Here is a 23763-nt window from a genome sequence, read left to right on the forward strand (position 1 = left end):
ACCCTAACACGAAAGAACTTCTTCCTTATATCCAATCTAAACTTCCTCTCTTTAAGTTTTAACTTGTTACTCCTTGTCCTATCACTACAGTTCCTAACATAGCGTCCCTCCCCAGCATCCTTATACGAGATGCATCTAGGAGCCTAAACCATAGATGGTGTTAGTCTAGCTCTTTTGAGGTGGTGAGGCAATGTCCACTTACATTGATGAACTTACATCGAATCACTGATGAACTACTAATTATTAGTATGTATTGCATACCTTGTAACAGCATTGACTGCTTTGTTTCCCATATGCAAGATGCACCACAGACTGGAACCAAGACTCGCACACCAGTATCATCTCTTTACTCCAAGTTTGGATCTGTTCCACTCTTTTCATCCTCCTCAAACTGATATTTGCTAAAAACTTTGAGAAGATTGCAATCAGGAGGTCTAGGATGAGGGTTACCCAGGTGCTTCCACTTTTATTCATGTCCACTGAGGCAGGCAGGTTCCCTCACTCCTATCAAGAATACTTCAGATCATAAGTGAAAAGTGCTAACATTGGTTTACTCTTCAAATAGCATACAGGAGTCAAATTCCAGCATCAGTCAAACCAGGCCTGGATTAAAAAAAGTTTCATGAACTTGACCAGTCCTGACAGTATTAAGTGAGTGCTGAAAGGACTTTGGTATTGAGCCTTATCTCTTGGATCATGAAGAGCAAACTTCTTCCAAAGATCACATCCACAGCCTTTGGAAAGTGGAGCCCTTGGCTCCACCTGCCAGCCCAGCGAGCACACCTCACCACACAGCTGGGTCTTTCTCAAGCACCATTAGGCATAGCAGCCCTGTTACTCTCATTTCGTACATGGACGAAGACAAAAAACCAACCAACTCTCTCTTAAATCAACACAAGAAATCCCTGATGAAGCAGAGTTAGCCTACTTGCCAGACTAGCAAGTGCAACAACACTCTGCACACCTTCGAAAGGGAAGGTGCGTCACGGTGAGATAACCAGCTCCCTGTACATCCCAACTGCACTGAGAGCCCCTAGCATAAAGGGGCAGACTACTTCATGGACCACTTGAGCTGCAAGGAAACCCATGCCACAGCAGTTGGACATGATTAAAGAGAGTCTCCTAGAGAAAGCAATAGAGAAAAATATCGGAACAAGTTTTCTTGCTCAAAGTATGATCCAAGAGCGACCTTTTCTCAGTGAAACAAGACTTATTCAGTGCCCTGCGCAGAGTCTGAGTGAATGAGAGTCCTATTAAAAGCTCAAGTGTGCAGCTTTTGCAGGGCTGGGGTTAGCTTTCAAAACGCACTGCTCTCTTCTAAAGCTATTGCGCAAGAGCTGTGTGTTTAAACACACATTTCTAACCTGCCAAAATTGCTCTTTATATTTGATCAGGAATAATTTTTTTATTTTTTTTTTTAACCTTTGAACCTGTTGCAATGCAGGTTCAAAGGTTACCTGGGTGCAGTGTTGCCTGTTTATTAAAGCCACACACTGATGATTCGGGGCTTAGTCCTGCCACAGGAGCTGGCGAAGCACCAACCCTTGAACACCCACTTGGAGTTGTAAAGCAGTGAAGGAAGCAAGCTGTACCAGCCCTCCACCCTCAAGCACTGAAGGAAGGTAAGCAAATCTTTCCTGATCAGAGCCTGTGTTTCCCAAGTCCTAGACTTCCTGCTCCTGCAGAGAAGTACTGCAGGGATAATAGCCTAAATCTGCTGCAGTGCCTGGAACCAATGCACTCTTCTAGTCAGACTGTGTGCTGCTAAAGGCAACAACTGTGTAATTGGCTGCATGTTACTAAAGAAGCAAGTCTGGGCTCAGGGGTGGCCTATAGAGAAATCACAGCCTGAATCAGAGCAGCCACCTGAACACTCCCTGCTGCTACAGAATGGCTGGAGCTGGAAACCTATGTCCAGGCTAAAGCTGTTTTCTTATCAGTTTGTTAGTTATGTCTATTTAAAGATACAGTGCACACAGTGCCAGTGCCAGGCTCCCATTCAGACTCACATCTAAAAGAGTTCCAGAAATAGAATCATTTGGTTCCACAGCAACACGGGTAGGCTTTGAAATCTTGTCAGTAAAAAGTTGCTAGATCACTTACAGAAGCTTATTGGGAACATTTACTACATCCAATAGGACCTTAATCCCCAACTATAAACACAGAAGCTGGCTCTAATGCCTTTGTTAATATTTTAAAAGCAAGATCTCAGAATATGGCACACCAGATTGCTGCCTTCGCCTTTGTACAACTGGTTGGTGTAGCTATAGAGATGGAGCCTCCTCCAAGCTCTTTCTTGTGTACAGAGCTGCAGATGTAACAAAGGAGGGGAGACAAATATTAACCAGAAGCCAAGCTGCAAGAAAAAGAACTGGCACAAAGCAGACTGCTTCTCCAAGCCCTGAGTCCATTGTCCTGTCCATACTACATTATTTATGTCCCTGTGTAGTTGCTCTGCTTAACAGTAGCCAGAAGGCTGCCCTTGAAAAGTGTAGCTGATCAATAAAGAATAATTATTTTTACAGCATTAACAAACTGGAATTCAAAAATCCCTCAAATAAAGTGAGCCAGCACTTCCCACACTCACAAAGTTTAGATTCAAGTCTTGAAGTGACAACAGAAAAATCTCTTCACTGAGCTAATGCTTCCCTTTCATTTATTTACATCCTCTGCTATTTCCTATAGGTGGATGAAATGTTTTGGCATCTTTGGATAGCAAAAACTCATGCTGTTCCATGACCTTAAGATTTATTATGAAAGCTCATCTATTCTCTATGGAAACCTTTGTAACAGTGACAACAGGAAGGAAACAAGTTGAGCTCTAAATACATACTCTACCTACTGCTCATCCTAATTTGCTAATGGGTAGGAAGATGCAGGTATGCTTTTCATATACATGTACAAAAAGATGCAAAGGTTGAGTTATTCACAACTCTGCTTTATTTTTTGGCAGAGAAATACTAACAATAAATGGATTCATGCCTCTCAAAAATCTGGAGTTTATTCAGATCAGTTAAGGTAGTATCAAAAATGAAAATCCTAAAAATTTGCATGTCACTTCTTATGCACACCAGGCAAAGAACATCAGCTGTATTGTAATTTAGGAGCATTAAACAGAACCCATCATTAAGGAGAACTATCCTCCCCAAGGCTTTTCTTGTCTGCATCCTTTAATTCCATTTATGTTGGAGCTGTGAGACCTGCTGAGCCCAGGCAATGCAGCATAACTTTACCAGCTCAAGGACCTCTGCCTTACATGCTGGGCAGGTCAGGTAGGACAGTGCTATGGGCATGTTCTCTCACACCCACAGCCAATGCACAAGGTACACAGCATCACTACATAACAGCTAATCAGAGACAGGGCAAATTCACTGCTATTTTTCTTCCTCCTGGAAAAATAACAGCCTGAGGCCAGATATCTGAAGGGGGAAAGTCCTCAGAGAGGTACTCAAAGAAGGTGATAATGGAGCTGGCTGGGCTGGGAGCCTGCCCTTCTTACCCTTCTCTGTAAAGGGTATTGCCTTTCTCTAAGCAGAAGTCACTCTGATGAGCGCTATTAAAGCTGAAACTCACAACTTCACTTAAACACCACAGGAACAGGTCTCGGTAGGCAAACCCAAAGGCAGAGAAGTTCCATGCAGAACAAGCTGTTTCTTTTTCATCTTCACATGAAGCAGTGAATTAAGCCTCAGCTTTCCTAAAAGAATATCTGCATTGCTAAATAATATCACAATTGCAATGTAAGTTAACTTTACCTGAATAGCATAAAGTTTACAGCAGCAATAAAAATATAGTTGTGATTACTAGAGGCTATGCATTTTGACAAGCCAAGGTCCAGGACAGGTTGTATTCTCAATGCAACTACGTGCCATGTTATTCCATCACAGATACGCTTAGTCTAACTAAGCAGATTAAACTGAAATCATGCAGCATAACAAAAACTTTCATACAGGCAAATTGTTAAGTGGGAAAACAATTCTAAGACCTGAGGTCAAGGTACTAAGAAAGAAAGATAGGAGAAGCTGCTGCTTTCTCACCCTGCAAACTTGCTGCAAAATTGCAGTTGTATCAGACAAGCATCAGAGAGAAAAATGAAACTTCAGCAGCTATAAACTGTTCAATTTTTAAGTGAAGAAATGCAACTGCAAAACCACAAAGAAAAAACCTTGTCATAGCAGGAAACAGAACTGAAGTCTGAAACGTGATTCACTGTTATGTTGTGCAAATAATTACACACATGGAAGCCTATACTGCAGCACAGAGAACTAGGTAGCTTTAGGACAAAAAAAAATCCCAAAACAACCAAACCCCAAAACAAAACAAGAAAAGCACTAAAACCCAATAAGCCAAAACCAGCAGCAGAAATGGGGATCCAGCCCACCACCAAATACATTACAGCAGTATATGAGAAATACTGTACTCAAAGCATTTTTTCAGTATCACAGGTTACAAAACTGTGCTCAGTTTAACGTACCTGCAGCTATAGGAAGAAAAGTGCTGTTACTGAAAGTACAGTTTTAGACACACAGAACATAGTTTAGAAGCAATGAATGATAAATAGTGCTTCAAAAGGGCTTGTTCTACTTTTCACTTGACTCTTCAAAAACCTGCAAACCTCAAGCTCCTTTCATCAACAGAGGAAAAACTCAACAACTTCCTCTGTATTGTTTTTTCTCATACTACTCCAGTTCCCATGTGTAAGTTCCTCCCATTTACATGTTACCTTCCCAACATGCTTTTCTGCTTGCTGGTTTATTTAAACCAGGGAGAGGAAACTAGCTGTAGGTTTTAATGAGTGTTACCTAATTGGTGTCAGTCTGTTATTGCGTTAGTAAGACTCATTTCTACTTAAGGAAAAGAGATTGGTTTCCTTCCCCATCTTCACAATGGTAGGTGTTCTTGATTACTGGTTCTCTACATTTGCTCTGAGGTGTTTTCTGTACAAGTAATGAAGTGTTACTTATACTTGTTTTATTGCTGATGGGATTGCTTGTTGTTACCTACATGGGCTTTACTGTAACTTGTGTGCAGGTGTGGTGATTAGCTGTAGGGTCCAAGATAATGAGCTCCTTCAGGAGATTGCTAGGGAATCTCTGGTAGCATGCTATCAGGAGCAAATGTGAACCTTAGGCTAAGTTAAGTTCAGATACACCATGAAGAGCAAAGAGCAAGCATGTAAGTACTGTGATAATATGTAGTGATAGAATACAATAGCATCTGAAAAATTTTAGTGCTACTTTTTCTCTGTATGGCTATATATAAGCTATGTAAGGTACTTAATGCTGATGTTCTGGGCTTCTTAAGAGTTCTATGTGAGTTTTCAAGTTTTAGCTCTTTAAGCTCTGCTTGCTGAACATCTAGAGATAATTTCCTATTAATATAATGTTGATTCATGCATGTTTTGCAGGAGTGTGATCCTGTATTATCTAATAGAGAAGCAGTAACAAAATCTCTTATTGACTATTCTTAATTTCTCAAAGTCTCAAAGGGCTAGTTGCACATGTTCTGTTTCTGAGTAGGTCATTTTCAGGGAGAAAACCTGATATAGAAAAATACATGAAAGCTTGACTTTTTGGTTTAGTTGGCAAAATGTCTAGTACTAAGCAGTGCCATGGTGCTGCTACTCTCCTGATAGAAGGATAATAATACCAGACACAGTAAAATTGTCTCTAAAAAATAGCCTTTCTATTTAAACATAATGAACCTCTGATGTCAGTATGTTTCATGAGCAAGACCCAGAAACAGTCTGTAACATACACGTTGAAACCACAGAGCACTCTACTTCCAGAAAGTTAGTTACTGAGGCCTCATTCTTTCCCACCCCTTTGCGCAGAGTCCTTCTCAGGAAAGATCAAAGGGTACTTGAACTGTTTGGCTCTGACTTTCACAAGAGGTACTCTCAAAAGAAAGCCTAACTAAAGCGTATCTTAGGCTTATTGCAAATTACTGTGGGTTTGTTCTGTGGTTTTTATGTGGCTCTGTTCAGCAGTCACTGCTGAGCTTTTGCACTTTAGCTTCTTTCTGGATGCTAAAAGTTAGGCGTTCCTAAACCCTGCAGGACACAAGGCTCGTCCTTGCTGCTAGAGGAAAGTGGGATATAATGCTTCCAAGGAAGCCTGGAGAAGAGAAGGCTGAGTGGAGACCTCATAGCAGCCTTCCAGTATCTGAAGGGGGCATATAGGGATGCTGGGGAGGGACTCTTCATTAGGGACTGTAGTGGTAGGACAAAGGGTAATGGGTTCAAACTTAAACAGGGGAAGTTTAGATTGGATATAAGGAGAAATTCTTTCCTGTTAGGGTGGTGAGGCACTGGAATAGGTTGCCCAGGGAGGTTGTGAATGCTCCATCCCTGGCAGTGTTCAAGGCCAGGTTGGACGAGGCCTTGGGTAATATGGTTTAGAGCGAGGTGTCCCTGCCCATGGCAGTGGGGTTGGAACTTGATGATCTTAAGGTCCTTTCCAACCCTAACTATTCTATGATTCTAAGAACTGGCACAGCGGCTGACATTTGCAGGGCACTAAGCAAAGGCTGCACTGTGTAAACAAGTGTAAAAAGTAGGCTGCTCGTGGCTAAGTAATTAGTGACCCCAGTGTAGTCAGCTGGGCTCTTCCTGCTTAGAAAGAGTCAATGCTCTTACAGGTCCTTTCCTACCCTAACTATTCTATGTTACGTTACTAATGCAAATCAATAAATTATCGTGACCACCTCAAAAGCATATGGAACTGTTTCTTAGGCAAAACTCTAGAAAGCATTTTCCTAGGCAGTGTATGACCATTGCTTCCGAAATGGTGCAAGGTTTAGCCATTGCTTTGCTGTCTGTAAAGAGCTACTGTGATTGAGTTTTCTTTCTTCACACTTATATGTTTGGAGGCACAAAGCTCAGTCGCTTTGCAGTGGAGAGAATCTCCTGCCTGGGAGAGAATAGGGAATAACTGTTTCCTTCCTTCTAGTTAGTGAAGGAATTGATGTAGAGACTAAGGAGCTGGGGGGTACAGTAGAAATGAGAACATGTACTCCTGAACCCAAGGGTGTAAATGGTATCACTGTAATCTCTTTTGATAAAAACTAAGCCTTTGCACTCTGGAGCCTAGTGTGTCTTATCCCTGACCGTTGATCAGGGCAGACAATCCACGTATACTTTAACTGTCTAGTGTCATATTGCACAAGAGGCCTACATGTGGTTTGAGACACCCTCTGCATTTTATATCTTTCTGGTCACTGGGAGCTGAGCCCTTTGGAACTTAGGGGTTTCAAGCACTTCATCCCCGCATGCTGTCCTGCAGCGCAAGCTGGTGTCTGTCAAAAATGCCCTGGCTTTGGCTCATGCTGCACTGAGTTGAATTTTCACCTAGCTGATATAGATTGGGTATTATAAATGCATAGGGCATTTGGATTTGTGAATTTAACTCTGGTTGTAGTTGCTCCATAGGACAGATCTAGGGTAGAGCTGTTCTCTTCCCATGGGCAGGAACTCCTATCCTCTCTGGTGGTTCTTCTGCTTTGAGGGCAACAGGATTAAGTAGCTTTTGTAGGACAGCAGAGATGATTAACTAGCAATGACTTGGATTTGACAAGTTGCAGTAGAAGCTCTTGGTGTAGGAAACAACTGTCCTAATACTGGGAATTGAGACAAATTTGCTGACAAGTCTCTTTTCGCATCTTGAATAACACACCGTGTACTTTGATAGGAGTGACTAAAGCCCATCTGAAGAAATAGGGTTGGGAAGTAAAAGCAAAACACTATTAATAAAGTAGAGGAATTGAAAATACCCTGTCAGATATGAAATGCATTTTTATTTTTGGGTATTGCAAACAAGATCTAGGTATCTGTGCTCTTCTTTTGACACAACACTGACTTCTGTAGCTTTAAAGGGTGTTGGGTTTTGACTCTCATGTATAGTCTGTAAGCAGGCTAATGAAGACAGCTATTAAAATAACCCAAAACAAACAAAAAGAAACCCCTAGAAACAAGTGAGCATATGATACTTCTGAGGCTTTAGAGAGAAAATCATCAACAGGTCTTTCTTTAAATGAAAAATCCATTTGGCTTATAACTGAAACCCATCCTTGACTAGCTATAGGGATGCCGATTAGATTACAGTAGGATTAGGCTACTGTCTTACATGGAGAGAAAGAGAAACAAGAGACTTGGGGAACCAATTTAGAATCTGAAGGCAAAAGGTTTTGCTGCATCTAACTGTCTTCAGGCTTTTCACAACTTGATCAGGTGCTCTCTCTGGACTTAGAGCTCTCTGCTCCAAGCATCATTTCCTTTCAGGGCCTGATGCTCTCTCTTCCTAGTTGTCTTTGTACAAACTACCTTGCACGTGAGTCAGTGAGGAGATGAGAATACCCTGATGAAAAGATTTTCAGTGACTTATCTATTGCTGCATGGAGCATTTGGGGTTAGTGAGTTCTCTGATCCTTACGCCAAAAAGGTCAGACAAGTGACCTCTGTTAATTTTCTGTCAAATAAGGCCATGTAAGGGGCACTAGATACTTGAGACAACTGTGCTGATCAGTCTGATTAGGCAGTGTTAATAAGTTATAGGAGAGGACTTGGTGCCATAGGCCTGATCCCCAGTTCTGTTTATTCCTCTAGCATGATACTGTAAAGCCAACCAATCCTTCCTGGTTTCTAGGAAATTATCTTAAAATCACTATTAAAATGAGCACATGAGAGCACACTTCAGCCATTAATAGAGGTGAAGCTGTACATGCATGTGGCCTCCTCTGTTGCTTTCAGATAGCTCTATTATCTTACTACTGATTGAAAAACTTCCTGTATGGGGAGGATCATGGGTGCAAACTCCTTTCGGTCTATGTAGGGATGGAACAAGATTGGAAAACAGCCCAAGATTTAAGCAAGCTGTTTTAATGGAAGGTGTCCCTGCTCATGGCAGGGGGGTTGGAAATGGATGAGCTTTAAGGTCCCTTCCAACCCATTCTATGAAAATTCAGATGAGTTGAACATGAGTACTCTGGTATCTGTCTGCAAGGACGTGAGAATAGATATGCCAAGGTCTAGTTTTGCCAACAAGCTAAGCTTCCCACATACCGATGGTAGAAATGTGATTTGCTCTGTCACTTGGATCTAGTACTGGCCTTTGAGTTAAACAAGTAAAGTCTATATCCAACTCCTGTTCATGTTGGAAAGTGGAGATGCCTCTACCAGGCTGCCTCAGTGCTCATGCTATAAAAAAAGTGACTTGCTCCTGTTAACAAAAGAGGAAGTGGCTGAGTCACATCATAAACCAGATACTGTTTAAGCACCTACAGAAAGCTGTTTGCTAACTGCTCCAGTAATGGGTTACGAGGCCAAATGTCTAAGTCATGAAGAGCAGCTGATTGCCAAATTGCTTTCTAATTATTTATATATAATTTATAATCTTCAGTCTTCCAAACAAAGCAGTGCTAGAACCTATACTGTTAAGTGCCTTTGCCCTGAATGTAAACTTAACCAGCAGACTTGGCTTTAGGGGATTTTTTTAATCTAGGCCCAAAGGAAGAGTGTGGAGATTGGTGACTTCTGTGCTGTAGAAAGAGCAGGTTTGTGCTGCTTAGGTTTGATATACCCAGTGACTGGAACTCTCAAGCACTGCAGAAAGCCAAGGGCAGTTCCAGCCTTTCCTGCTGTAGCACAATTTATTGGGACTCTAAATACATAAAACTAAGTTCAGGAGTTTGAAGTGCACATTGTCACTAAGGCTTGGAGTAGAAAAGCTCCGATGCTAGGGAGGTAGTACTGTTCAGGTATGTAGGTGGCATGGTTTTGGCAGCTTGGACTTGATGACAGTCCTCTGAGTTACTGTTCCTTATATAGATGCTGAGCGGGCAAAGCATGCCTTCTGTCACCAGAAAACACGTGAGGACTGCTGATTAATGCAGCCACTGGAAACTGAAAATACCAACCCATAAATCAGATATGGGTGATCTAATTCTGGTCAGTCTGGGCTCAGAGACCTGAATTCTGCCTTAGGGGCCTGACTGAATTTGTTAACTTTGGAAAATTCCTTCAACTTTCTTGAAGTTATACTTAAAGGATAACTGGAGCCCATTGCTCCAGAATGCCTAATAGTCTTGGACAGGGATTTGGTTAGTTGCTAGCTCACATACTGTCTACTGACTGGGTTCCCTTGATTCTGTATGAAGGAATTTGACAGGGTGTGGTTATTCATTTTGCAAAGAGTGATGTGTCATGTCCTGCATAGCTATTTAGACACTAGCAAAGGTAAGTTGGTGAAATCTGAGTTGATTCAGACAAAAAGCTGTCACCTATGCTATGTTTTCTTAGCTATTCAACCTTAAACATACCTGAACACTTTAAAGTGCTTGTTTCAAAGGGAGGAGGCTGAGGTTGATGTCTGTCACTTCCAAGAAATCCTGCATTCTTGGGTTTTGTTTTCCCGTCCTTGAAGCATGAGACTCTGGAGGATGCAAGCAGCAGAAGAGCTGCTGTTTCCCAGCCAAATTTCCATTGCACACATTGACTTCTAGGTCACAGCTTCTTAGTAACTTGAACAGTTTTGTCTTCTGCTGTATCTTGTGCTAAACATATTTTTCACTGTCTGGAATACTTATCCATCATGAACCCTGCTTTCCAGCAAGAGCAGCTGATCACAAAGATACTTCTTGTACATATAGAAGTCTGCAGGCCATGTAACAAACACTTAACTTGGCAATACCCCTGCTGTTTTAGCAATACCCCCTCCTATTGCAGAATGTTTTCTTACTTCTGCTGCTCACATCACTAACTGTAGGCATTTTTTGGTCATACTTAATTTGAGAAATTATATACTGTTTTTTTCCCCAGACAGAGCTTTTTGCTCTTCAATACAATGAATAACATCTGTTCCTTGTCTGACTTCATCAGGCTTCAGCTTTTTGTGGAGGTGGATGCAGCATGGATTAAGATTAATGGGGACAGGTGACTTGCGATCTCTTAAGAGGCTTAAAGCATTGCATAAGCATGCTTTATTATCGTACCAGGACTCTTTAGGGGCAAACTGCTGAAATAATTTGTAGTATTGTTTAACAAACTGCTGAAGGAACCATAGCTCATGGGTAGTAAGCGCTTCCAGCTCACGTCTACTGAATTTCCTGTTTGTTTCAGGATCAACTCTGGCTCCTCTGATCCAGCACAATGATCTGGATACTTCAAGTCTTGTTCTCACCGCTCCCAACACCAGCATTGATTAGTCTTATTGTATTTGGAGCCGGCGTCTTCCTGTGGGTGGCAAGCAGGCCAAAGCCTGTTTTGCCTCCTGTTGACTTGAACAAGCAGTCAGTAGGAATTGAGGTAATACTCTACTTGTGGGCATACATATATTTTTGAGCTTAATCTAAATACTGATCCATTCTGACTCTGGGTATTGGTGGAAACTGATATACACAGCCTTCTCTCCCAGGTGTACAACTCAAGAGTATGATGGGGAAAAGGGAAGTCTTGAGACACTAAGAGTAGGAAGCAGCTGCTCTTGCCAACAGGATTAGGTGGGCTCTTTACCAGATGGCCTTGGCTGTCATTGACTTTTTCTGTGTTTTAAATCCTTTGCATCAGTTTTCAGGCTGGTGCTAGGCTTCATGAAACTAAGCAAGCGATAGCACTCAATCTTAGTCAAGGTCTCTCTAATAACTCATAATGGAAGATTAGTCCATTTAGAAAATTCCTTTGCATATGACTGAGCAGATCAAAATCAGGAAGGAAAATGAAACTTCCTTAAACAAAGCAAAGCTACTGAGATGCTTCAAAGGGAATTGCTGGGAGAATGGCTGAGGAACAAATGACACTGCATCTGTTCTGCACTGTTTCACAACTGTAATCTTTTCCTAGGGAGGAGCCAGAAGAGGTGCACTCTTGACAGACAATAACCTACTTTCTTATTACTATGAAGATAGTAAAACCTTGTATGAAGTTTTCCAGAGAGGACTGCATGCTTCTGGTAAGCTTTGCATCTGTTAGTTAGCATTTGCCTATCACAGGTAAATAAAATAATTTCAAGCTCCTTTGCCTTGCCTCTTGTCCATAGTAATAATTAAGGATTGCAAAAGCTTTCCTAGCCTTTTTGTGGGGTAGAGTGACAAATGCCCATATTCCCCACACATGCACACTGATTTATAAGCACTCTTGGTTGGCAGACTGGGCAGGAACAAACATCAGAAGCTTAAGATGGTAGAGTTCAGTGAAGAGCCAGAAGACACTAAGCATCAGAGCGAATTGCAGGGAAACATCTCTGTTCTGCCTCATTATGTGGTTTTCAGTGTAAAATTACTGAATGAATTTTTACAAACAGGTATGACTTTGAGCACATGTGACTTGGGGGGTCCTGTGCATGGAAATAAGTGATAGCTTGCAAGCTATTTCAATCTCATGTGTGTTTATGAAATGGGAAAATATCCCGAGATCTTGGAACTACTGCCTTTAAGGATATGCCAAGCAGTACTACAGTGTTGGTTTGGGCAGAATGGTTAACTGTGGACACAGCATTTCCATGCTCCGTGCCATTAGCTGGATGTCTGACTGAAAGTATTTCCCACTTAGTGTTGCATTGAAGTACTGAGCTTTACAGTTGTTTTTCTGAACTCCTCCATTAGGAAATGGCAACTGTTTAGGCTACAGAAAACCCAAGCAACCTTATCAGTGGCTGACATATAAACAGGTGAGTACTGTACATGACAGATGATTCCATTTGGGATCCTGTCTTGTAATACTGAAGTCTGGGAAAACTATCTTACAGGTTTTGGACAGAGCTCAACACCTGGGATCAGGGCTTCTGCAAAAAGGATGCAAACCACAACCAAACCAGTTCATTGGCATTTTCGCTCAGAATAGGCCAGAGGTAAGAAACAAGCTGAATATTCTTTCCCAGAATATTCTGACACCATGGGGAGAGGGGAGGGTCTGTATTTAAGGAGTTTGAGATGACTTGAGGAACAATCACAACTGGCTTTTCTTTCCCAGTTACTTTATTATTGACTAAGCACATACCATGCCAGATATATAATACAATGATCTTGAACCCTCGCTACTCTTAATCTCATGTACACATGCTCCTTACATAACCCCCACTACTATTGTGTGCATGGGCTAGTCAAGCTGTAGGAAATCTGCAGATAATCCTGTCTTGAGCTGCTAGTTTTCCTTAGCTGTACTGTTTTCTCTTTTCAGTGGATCATTTCAGAGTATGCTTGCTACACTTACTCAATGGTTGCTGTTCCACTCTATGACACTCTGGGGCCAGAGGCCATTGTATATATTGTTAAGAAAGGTAAATACTGACTTCCATTATTTCACAATGACTTCTCTAAGAAGCTTTGTTTTGAGAAGGCTGAAGTTCAAGGGGATTCAATGCAAAAATCAGAGTAGCTTTAACCTTATTTTTTATAGACACTTAATTTCTGTAAATGAAGCTGCTTTGCAGGGGTCATGGTCAATGCTTAGAAGAAGCCAGTGGCTTTTCTATGTCTCCTAGTGTATTAACTGCAAGTTCACTGAAGACCTGCTAGATCCTGTGCATCATCCTGCAATCAAAGTGCCCAACTATTTGCTATATGAGGTTTTGCAATCCTGAACTCCCACATTGCCAAACAACCAGACAATGCAGACAGCCTTGCATGCAAATTAAGACTAGATGTGTGTCTCTGATTTAAAGTTGTAGGATGTAAAGAGTGGACGAGGGAAGGGTAAAGATATGCCTAAAACTGTTTAACTTATCTGGTTAGGGCCTGCTGTTCTACAGAACCAACAACTAGCATGCCATCACAGAAGAAACTGGTGAGGAAGCTTGAATAAATGTTCAAGCTTTCTTCTTCCAGTTAAGAGATATGGGAGGGGAGGGAGGGAATATCCACTGCTGTCACAGTGATCTGGGATTCAACACGTAAACAGGATTTCCATGCAAAATTGCTTCAACAGTTATGCTGGCGAGCCTTGCAAACAGGTATTGCCTTGGGACTACGCAGCTGTTACTAAGCTAATGGGGAGCTGGCATGTTCGGGCAAACTCAATTCCTCAGCTGACTTAATGGAAAATGTGTTTGCAATTGCACAAAACTCTCTTCTACAGGTAGGGAAGCTGAGGCATAAACTCAATAATTTTGATTACCTCTTCCAAGTAGGTCTGAATTTCTTTAGATTTGAAGAAGGTTGCTAAACCTGAACAGTCACTGAGGACAACTTTGAGCTTTTATGATAACATCGAGAGTTTAAATGCCTCTCTTGACCGTGGTTGAAGATTTGTCTTCAGTTTCTCAGCATTTTGTATAGCCAAAATCTCAAGTTTCATCAATCAATTGGCCATTGTAGGAGGAATGTTCACAGTACTACAAGCCATCCACTAAATCCATATGAACAAACACAAATAGCTTTAGAAACAATGCTATGTTCTAAATGTATGTTCTGCTGAGCTGTCACAAGCCTCATGTTTTCTAAACAGACTTCTGAAATGTAATTTCTTTTCTGTAGCTGACATAAGCATAGTGATCTGTGACAAGGCAGAGAAGGCACAGGTCTTGCTTGAGAACTGTGAGCAAGGAAAGACGCCATGTCTGAAGACTGTCATTCTCATGGATCTCTTTGATAAAGAGCTCAAGGACAGAGGAGCTAAAGTGGGAGTTGAAATTCTAGCACTGCAGGAGGTTGAGGTAGGTGACTAAAGGCTTCTGCTTGATCTTGCAGAGGAATACCTTGCCAGCTAGACATCTGGATCTCCTTTGGCAACAATGACACTTTGATGTAAGCATTATCCAGTTGTCACACCTGTACCAGAGATGTTGATAGCAGTCATCTTAAAAATTGATCTATTTAGCCAAATGAACTTGCAAAGTTCAAACCATTGACTGAAGTTATGTCCATGTGTTGTGGACAGTCAGTATGCGTGAAGCTGAAGACTTCCTTAGCTTAATTTATGGTGTACTTGTAATGGGATTTGTCAGGTTTTTAAGCTGACAGTTGAGTATAATTGAACTGTAAGTGCAAATTACTGGCTGCTTTGACACCCCAATACTGGGCTTAATCTTCCAGATGCGATGCATAAATGCAAAGTCTAAGAGATGTGGCCTATATTAAATCAAATTAAATCTCTCCACTCAGAACTTCCAAATTCCTTAAGTAGCTCTGAGTGCTTCCTACACGTTTTAATTCATGCTTTCCACAACCCCAGGAGACTGCTTTCCCAAGTTATGGAAATTCAGGAATTAAGATCAGGAAGACCAGCAGCTCTCCCTGAGACAGAGTACCAAGACGCAAAGTAAAAACAAGTGTTGCATGTGAATGCAATTACCTATTCATCTACTGTTGCACATGTATTTCTGTTGCAATTGTTAAGCTGTGTTTTCTCTCTAACACAGGAGCTTGGAAGAAACAACATCAGAGAACCAGTGGTAAGTATCTCTGTGGAACAGTTACAAACCTGTAAATGTAGTCTTTGAAAAGAACTCTTGCCATGCTGCTAGTAGAGGAAGCTGGCATGATTTATTTTGTGTTGCATCTTGTCTTGCTGTTTCTAAACAGAATTGCTAGTTCATCCCACTTTAGGATGTGTACGTAAATGATAATTTAAATATGATACATAAATAGTAAACATAATTTTTACCCTGTTAACTTTGTGGCTTTTCCCTCTAGCCTCCTAAGCCTGAAGATCTTTGCATTGTGTGTTTTACCAGTGGAACCACGGGTAAGAGAATACATATATATATACACACATAGTGGTGCTTCCCCACTACAATAAACTCCCTGGGCTGAAAAAATAGCTTTGCAGCATGAAAGGAAATTATAACAACACAGAAGTAAAACAGTAAATGAGAACAGTGTCAGCCAAATACTTAGTTTTACTTGGGGCATTGTTGCTACAAGTCAAGTATACTAAGACAAAGCTCCTTAGAGCTGGGGAGAAGAATAGCTAAATCCATGCTGTCTTACACAGTTAAACAGTCAGTCTTTAACATCAAGACTCTGTATTTTTCATAGGGTATGTATTCTGATCCATGGGGGCTAGAGAAATATCTTGTAGCATTCTCAATGTTACTCCTAATTACTCTGCTGGTTCAATAGACCTTTCCTTTATATAATACCCCTAGCTGAAAGTGCTCGAGATGAAGCATATTTGTGATCTCTTAAGACAAAGCATGCTATGACTAAACCTAATACAAACAGCTCAAACTGAGTCAAAGAAGACATGGGAAACTGACAGCATAAGCAGTCAGAGCCACAATTGACCTTTGCTTGATCTCTCCAAAGGTAACCCTAAAGGAGCCATGCTGACACATGAAAATGTTGTTTCAAATGCTGCTGCCTTCCTTAGATGCACAGAGGTAGGCTACTGCTAACAGTGACCTTTAGGCTGTGTCACTCAGTCATGAAACTAGCTTTAATCTGGGCATTTCTGTAAACCACTCACTTGCAGGAAACTCATATTTTCCTAAATGTCCATATATCAATGGGACAATGGTATTGCAAGAAACTTAGTTTAACCTTGAACAAGAACTTCCATACAGAAATTATTGTAGAATGAGTCAGTTCTAAGTGCCAAGAGTATTAAACTACGTTATTACAAGTCTTGCCAAAACAAAACTATGTTGATCTAGTATGGCAGAGTTACAGCTGCAGATGTTGAAGAGGTGATGAATGATCTGGGCTGCTTCAGTCATTGAAGTGTCTATTTGAAAGTACTCAAATTCATCCAAACTATACTTGCTTTCTACTTAACTAACTCAAGCAGGCGTAGGAAGTGCTAACCTACGTCTGTTTCTTTCCCCTCTAGAACACAGTTGAGATTACAAGTTCAGATATTGTCATATCCTACCTTCCTTTGGCTCACATGTTTGAGAGAGTTGTACAGGTATGTACAGGTGTATGCATCTGAGCGTCTATAAATCAAATAGTAAAAGGTACAATAGCCTGTATTTTCTCAAAAGCTATTTACAATAGAACTTTCATCCCACTGGGCACTGAAAATCATGCTGCTTTCCATAGACAATTATTATGGCTAATGAAGCTAAGAATGACCCTTGACTTGTTTGGTCAATTTTCAGACTGTGGTCTACAGCTGTGGAGCAAAAGTGGGCTTCTTCCAAGGGGACATCAAGTTCCTAACAGACGATATGAAAACCTTGAGGCCAACACTATTTCCAGTTGTACCAAGACTGCTCAATAGAATATATGACAAGGTATGTGAGCAATTTTAGTTAAATCATCTTCACGTTCATATATCTAAGCAAGCATACAAGTTTAAATGAATATTGAATGCATCATCGCCGCTAGTAAATTACTCCTTAGCAGGAGGAATTCTTTAAAATCCTTTCTGAGGAGATGGAAAGAGCCCTATGACCTGGAGTATAAGAATAGCATATCCAGTCATGACCGGGCAAAGCCTGTTGCTGTTCAAAGATGAGATGCTTCATTTGCATTCCAAAGTAAATGAACAAGTTCAAAGCTAGAAGGATCCCTGTCCGTCAAAGATATGAGCTGAATATGTCATCAGTAACACAGATTAGTGTTGTCCGTTGGTTCATATCCCAGACCATGGCAGTAGTGAAGACGGACCCAAGAATATCAAAGATATGGTGACTCCTAATAAAACAAAAGCAGGATGTACAGACGTGAGTGTTAAACCCAAGAGTCATCAATATTTTTCTTTGCAGATACAAAGTGGTGCAAAGAGCCCAGTGAAACGCTGCCTGTTAAACTTCGCTGTGATTATGAAGATGGCTGAAATAAAACAGGGCATAATTCGTAATGACAGCATTTGGGATAAGTTCATCTTCAAAAAAGTTCAGGTAAGGTATTCTAGGTGTAAGTACCAGGTGAGCCATGTAAAACCAGAAGATCTGATGGCTTCTATTTCACTTGTAGGAAACCATGGGTGGAAGAGTACGTATAATGGTAACAGGTGCAGCTCCTATATCTCCCTCTGTCCTGACATTTCTTAGAGCAGCATTAGGCTGTCAGGTAAGACAAGCTTTTGATTATGTTTGATTATGCCTGTATAAGGGACGAATAATACAGCTGTGGTCCAGCCCAGCCTGTTCAGGGAAAATTGCTGTCAGTCTTCAGTATTTACAGGCTGCTTGATAAGCTCAATGAGCTCCCAGTGTACTACATGTGAGAACACAGTTGTCCTGTTCAGAGAATTAGATGACCAAAGCAAGGTTTGGGTAGGTAAACTTGAACATTTGGTTGCACCAATAAGACCAAGAAGTCTTGGCTTCCTTTCTAAGAAGACCCAAACACAGGCATACTTGAAACTGAACTTTTTCACACAAATGGTTTGATGTTCAGAGAATATTCCTCCTTTCTTACACAGATCTTTGAAGCTTATGGCCAGACTGAATGCTCAGCTGGATGCACTTTCTCAATGCCTGGAGACTGGACGACAGGTATGGCAGCTGAGACTTAGAAACTCTCCCATAGCTGTCAGCAGGAAGCGGCACTCAAGCTTAGGTGCTCTACTACTTTTTGTTCAATGAAAGTTAAATCCTGGGTACTTATGCTTAGAGTGATTCTTGGTAGTAACAGTTACCTGTATGCTTAACAGATAAAAATCTTGACTCAAGTAGTTGAGTCCTTGAGTGAGGACTCAAGTACATGAGGATCTCTCATGACACTATGTCTAAGTGACGTAGGTCAGCTTAGACCCTACCCCAGTGTACAGGAAAAGATTGTCTGTACAGAGCTGGAAAAACTGGATAAGGACTTCCCAAATGGCTTTAAGAAACTAGCTTTAGCTCCCAAGTAACTTGTTTTACTCCAAGAATAATGACTAAAATATCAGACATGATGCTCGACTATTTTCCTGATCTTGAAGATTTGGGTTTCTTATTAGCAAGGATGTTTTTAATATTGGGTATTCTAAATTCAAGCTCTAGTTATTATCTTTGGTAACATAATAACTGCATAAAGAGCATAATGAGGATGAAATGCAAGTGAATACCAGGGTCTATGAGGGAATCCAGTGAAGGCAAGAGTGCTACATGGTTGGTGTGGTTAATTACAGCAATAAATGTTTGCAATAATTGATACTTAGCTTCTATTTATCCTGCATTTACTGCCCAAAAATGGCATTGCAATAACTTTCTTGAGCTTTTAGTGTCAGAATCCTTTAAACAGTATTGGTTCTTGCTAAAGCAGTGAATAAAGTGCCATTAAGTATCTACTACTGCTGAGACCTTTCATATGTTGGGGACATCTGAGTTCTCCCCTATTACTTAAACACCTAGTCTTTGTAGCTTTACCCAAATAGGGTCAACTGCTAGCAGAATCCCCAAAACATAACTGTCTTTTGCTTGTTTGGGGATTTTTTTGGGTTTGTTTTTTTCAGGCCATGTTGGACCCCCTCTGGTTTGTAATATCATAAAACTAGATGATGTGGAAGAAATGAACTACTTCTCTTCTAACAATGAAGGCGAGGTAGGTGCTATCTCCTGTATGTGTCAGGAAATACTAGAATGTAAGACATTGTTGACTAACAGTGTTCTTTGCTTGCTATAGGTCTGCATTAAAGGACCAAATGTGTTCAAGGGTTATCTGCAGGACCCTGAGAAGACAGCAGAAGCAATCGATAAAGATGGATGGCTCCACACTGGAGACATAGGGAAGTGGTTGCCAGTGAGTAACTGCTTAATACAAACCATTCCTTGATATGAATTCCTGGCTAGTTCATAGTAATCTGAAAAGCTGGAGAAATGAATTCTAAGATAAAAGCCTTACACAGTATTTTATGATCATTCCCAAAGTAACTCCAGGCAAAGCTCCAAAGACCAATTAGGTTACAAGATCTCAAATAACACCTGCTAGGCCAGTAATTAACACTGTCACTTCCACTGTGAAGTGCAGTAAGGTATCTTGGTTTCTCCAAGAGAAGAATGAAGGAGCTGTCTAATCAAGTCCTGAGCCAACTGGAGAAATTAGACCAAGTGCTCCTTCTCTATAGAGAAACCAGTTCCAGATTAGCATGTGCCTTTCATGCAACAACCCTAACATTATCTTCTTATAAAAGCAAGACAGAGACTTGAAACTAATGGCTTTCTTTAACTTCTAGAATGGAACACTGAAGATCATAGATAGGAAGAAGAACATATTTAAACTCGCACAAGGAGAATACATTGCTCCAGAGAAGATAGAAAATGTCTACGTCAGAAGTGCTGCTGTAGCCCAGGTCTTTGTACATGGGGAAAGCCTGAGGGTAAGTGATGTTAGGAGTGAGGATCCTGCAAGATTCCTCCCTCAGTGAATTCTGGAAGATCAGGTACAAAGGTATGGACACACAAGAGAGTCCTTGAACAAGATCAGCTTCCCAGAGTGCCATGTTTACAGGACTATTTGTTCAGACCTGTAGCCTTCCCAGCTGATACCAGAGAAAAGGAGAGCTTGATTTCAAACTCTGGGTAAAGGCTAATTGCATACTTGTGTGTGATAAGTATGTCATAGACTCATAGAATCATAGAACAGTTAGGGTTGGAAAGGACCTTAAGATCATCAAGTTCCAACCCCCCTGCCATGGTCAGGGACACCTCGCTCTAAACCATATAACCCATGGCCTCGTCCAACCTGGCCTTGAACACTGCCAGGGATGGAGCATTCACAACCTCCCTGGGCAACCTATTCCAGTGCCTCACCACCCTCACAGGCAAGAATTTCCTCCTTATATCCAATCTAAACTTCCCCTGTTTAAGTATTAACCCATTACCCCTTGTCCTACCACTACAGTCCCTAATGAAGAGTCCCTCCCCAGCATCCGTATATGCCCCCTTCAGATACTGGAAGGCTGCTGTGAGGTCTCCACGCATGTCAGGTCAGCTCTGGAGAACTTAGAATCATGGAATAGTTTGAGTTGGAAGGGACCTTTAAAAGTCATCTGGTCCAATCCTCCTGCAGTGAGCAGGGACATTCCAATTAGACTAGGCTGCTCAGAGCCCTTTACAGCCTGACCTGGAATGTTTCCAGGGATGGCGCACCTACTCTGGGCACCCTGTTTCAGTGTTTCATCACCCTCACAATAAAGAATTTCTTCCTTATGTTTAGTCTAAATATCCCCTCTTTTAGTTGCACAGGTACATGTACAAAGCATTACCCCTTGTCCTGTTGCAACAGACCGTACTACAAAGTTTGTCCCCATCTTACTTATAAGACCCCTTTAAGTACTGAAAGGCTGCAATAAGGTCACCCTGGAGCCTTTTTTTCTCCAGGCTGAACAGCTCCAATTATCTCAGCCTTTCTTCATAGGAGTGTTTCTCCACTCCTTTTCCACACGTCTCATATGCTAGCAGAGGCCATTCTTCAATCTGTAAACCAGCCAAAAGTAATGGCTGAAGCATTCAGCACACAAAAAAACCCCTGCATTAGTACAGTTACTGCTGTCTGGTAAGTGACTTAAAGTCTGTGTAGCTACCTTCCAAACTCCTGGAGCAGATGAGGCTGTAGATGCAGCTTGTTATAGAGACATTGTCTACAATCAAGTACACATAATTTCAGGTGCCTTTTCTGGTCTCAACATGACTGCTTCTGCTTGTTTGCAGTCTTTTCTAATAGGTATAGTGGTTCCTGATCCTGAGACGCTTCCAGAATTTGCAGCAAAACTAGGAGTAAAAGGTTCCTATGAAGATCTCTGCAAAAATCCAGTGAGTAGCTTCATGTTTTTAGTGGCTTGTAGATAGAACTTAATTCTGAAGTCCAGTCTTGCATTGCTTTGACTTCATTCTACTTTCCTTTTTTGTAAATGAAATTGGCTCTATACCAGGTGAGTCATGCAAGCAGACTTATGCTAAAAACTGGAACCAACTATAGGTGTCTCTTGATGTTTCAAGGGCTATCACTGCTGCTTTTCTAATGAGAAGATGTGAAGTCACAGTGGCCTCAACATAATAAATCTTGAATGTTGAAATATGTGCATGTATTCTTGCCAGCCTTAGTTTTCACTGACTGGGCAATTGTTATGGTCTTGAATTGCAATTACAAAATGGCAGCTTTGCCCACTCTCTTTGTGCTCTATTTCTTCTAGACAGTGAAGAAAGCTATCTTAGAAGATATGGTCAGACTGGGGAAAGAGGCTGGCCTTAAATCCTTTGAACAAGTGAGTACTTCTACATCCTGCTTGTCACAAGCACTTGTATTGCTAATACAATGGCTGGGAAATCTTTATTCCTGATACTGGCTGTGTCAGGATGGGACCTAAGGCAGCTACCTCAGACTAACTGACCAAAGTAGGCAGTGAAACAGTAACTTCTAAGCAACAAACAGCTGGCTGTACAGGGCAACAGCAGTAATTGCCAGGAGATAAGTGGAGATTCACCATAGGCTGCAGGAGCTGTACTGTAGTTCCAGCCTATCCTCTTGCTGTGTCAGCCAAAAGGAGTTTGACTTCATCAAAAAATAAACCAGTTTATTTAATGGCAACTCTGAGACTGATTCATTGCACTGAGTTCAAGGAAGGTGACAAGAACTGTTTATCCTCTAAGTAACTGTGTAAGTGCAGTTTCTAAAATAGTTTCTTTTCACAGGTTAAAGACCTGTACATCCACACAGAGATGTTCTCTGTAGAAAATGGACTCTTGACACCAACACTGAAGGCAAAGCGAGCAGAGCTTGTTAAACTCTTCCAGAAGCAGATTGAGGCCCTCTATACAAGCGCAGAGGAATAAGGCTGGTTTAAATTAAACTGCATGGAGTATCCACGCGAATCTGTGACACTACATGACCTATGGAGGACACAGGCATGAGTGGAGGGGAGCAAGGAGAACTTCAATGTATTTTTTTTTCTGGTATCCTGGGAAAAATGACTTTCAGATGAAGACGGCTGTAGTATAACTGACAACTGGCAGTGTTCACATGGTGCAGGACTGAGCATCAGCTGTCTAGGCAAAGCCAGAACTTCAGACTGTGACTGAAATGCAAAAACACTCAAGGCCCTCAGCCTTTAAAAAGCAGCTGTGTGCACATCTCACTGTCTAAAGCAAATCTTTGCTTTCCTGTTCCATCTATAAACTCCATTGTGACCTTTTGTGGATTGATCTGCAATCAGACTGAACTTTTTCATGAAGTTACATTTTGGGGTGGGGGGGAGACGGTTCTAAAACCAAGTGCAGGAAAATAACACCTCAGTTTTCACTTGGGATGCTAGTCGACTTGTGATACCTGTCTCAACTTGATGTGTCACAATTTGAATTGGAACTTGACATCTGCTCAGCAAATACAGACGTGAATTTCCTGCTCCTAACCCTGGACCATACAGTACAGGTTGTTTTTAATGAATAGTTGGGCATCAACCGGTTTACAAAGTACATATGTCTAAGGCAAACATAGTTTATACTCTAGCATGGGAGGCATTGGATCAGTTTTTGCACATGTTCTCAAATGCAATGGCAGTTAAAAAGCCTCTACACTTATAAATGTGAGTCTGGTAAGTGGAAAATTTTTAGCTGTCATTCCTAAGGATATAAGATGCAATAAATTGTAACTGCACAATTAAACCAAAGCCTGTGTGCGTGACCTGTTTCTCTGCTGCAGCCAGACAGTTGTGAGGTATACTGCTGCCTGGTTATGTACAGCTGCATAGCTACAACACAACTGCTGCAGAAAGCTACCTTGTTTTCTCTGCTATCACTGCTCAAGCCATTAGGCAATATCACAGTGCCAGACCAGATGTTACTCCTCTACTCAACTTTCCTGTTCTTGTAGTGTAAGGCGTAATGTGCCAAAGTCCTCAACAAATGTGTTCTTCCAGCTTAGCATATCACATGAACTAAAGCATAAGATACCATTTTCTAGGGC

The 23763-nt window shown here is 41.3% G+C and overlaps 1 protein-coding gene across 1 annotated transcript; it reads left to right on the top strand.

Annotated features, from left to right (window-relative positions):
* The first annotated feature begins 1544 nt into the window (after positions 1-1544).
* ACSL5 (acyl-CoA synthetase long chain family member 5) lies at positions 1545-23467 on the top strand. The gene is made up of 21 exons (XM_061372671.1): positions 1545-1622; positions 11114-11299; positions 11834-11942; positions 12595-12659; positions 12738-12839; positions 13169-13268; positions 14464-14642; positions 15348-15380; positions 15622-15673; positions 16237-16310; positions 16760-16837; positions 17031-17165; positions 17640-17774; positions 17851-17946; positions 18302-18374; positions 19316-19404; positions 19486-19602; positions 20036-20179; positions 21513-21614; positions 21995-22066; positions 22494-23467. The coding sequence occupies exons 2-21, from the start codon at positions 11144-11146 to the stop codon at positions 22632-22634; spliced, it is 2052 nt and encodes a 683-aa protein (XP_061228655.1). The 5' UTR covers positions 1545-1622; positions 11114-11143; the 3' UTR covers positions 22635-23467.
* Positions 23468-23763: the final 296 nt, after the last annotated feature.

This window comes from Neopsephotus bourkii, unplaced genomic scaffold (genome assembly GCF_033783945.1).
Source record: "Neopsephotus bourkii isolate Nb327-2 ecotype Australia unplaced genomic scaffold, CSIRO-AGI_Nbou_v1 NB_1615, whole genome shotgun sequence".
Taxonomy (NCBI): domain Eukaryota; kingdom Metazoa; phylum Chordata; class Aves; order Psittaciformes; family Psittacidae; genus Neopsephotus; species Neopsephotus bourkii.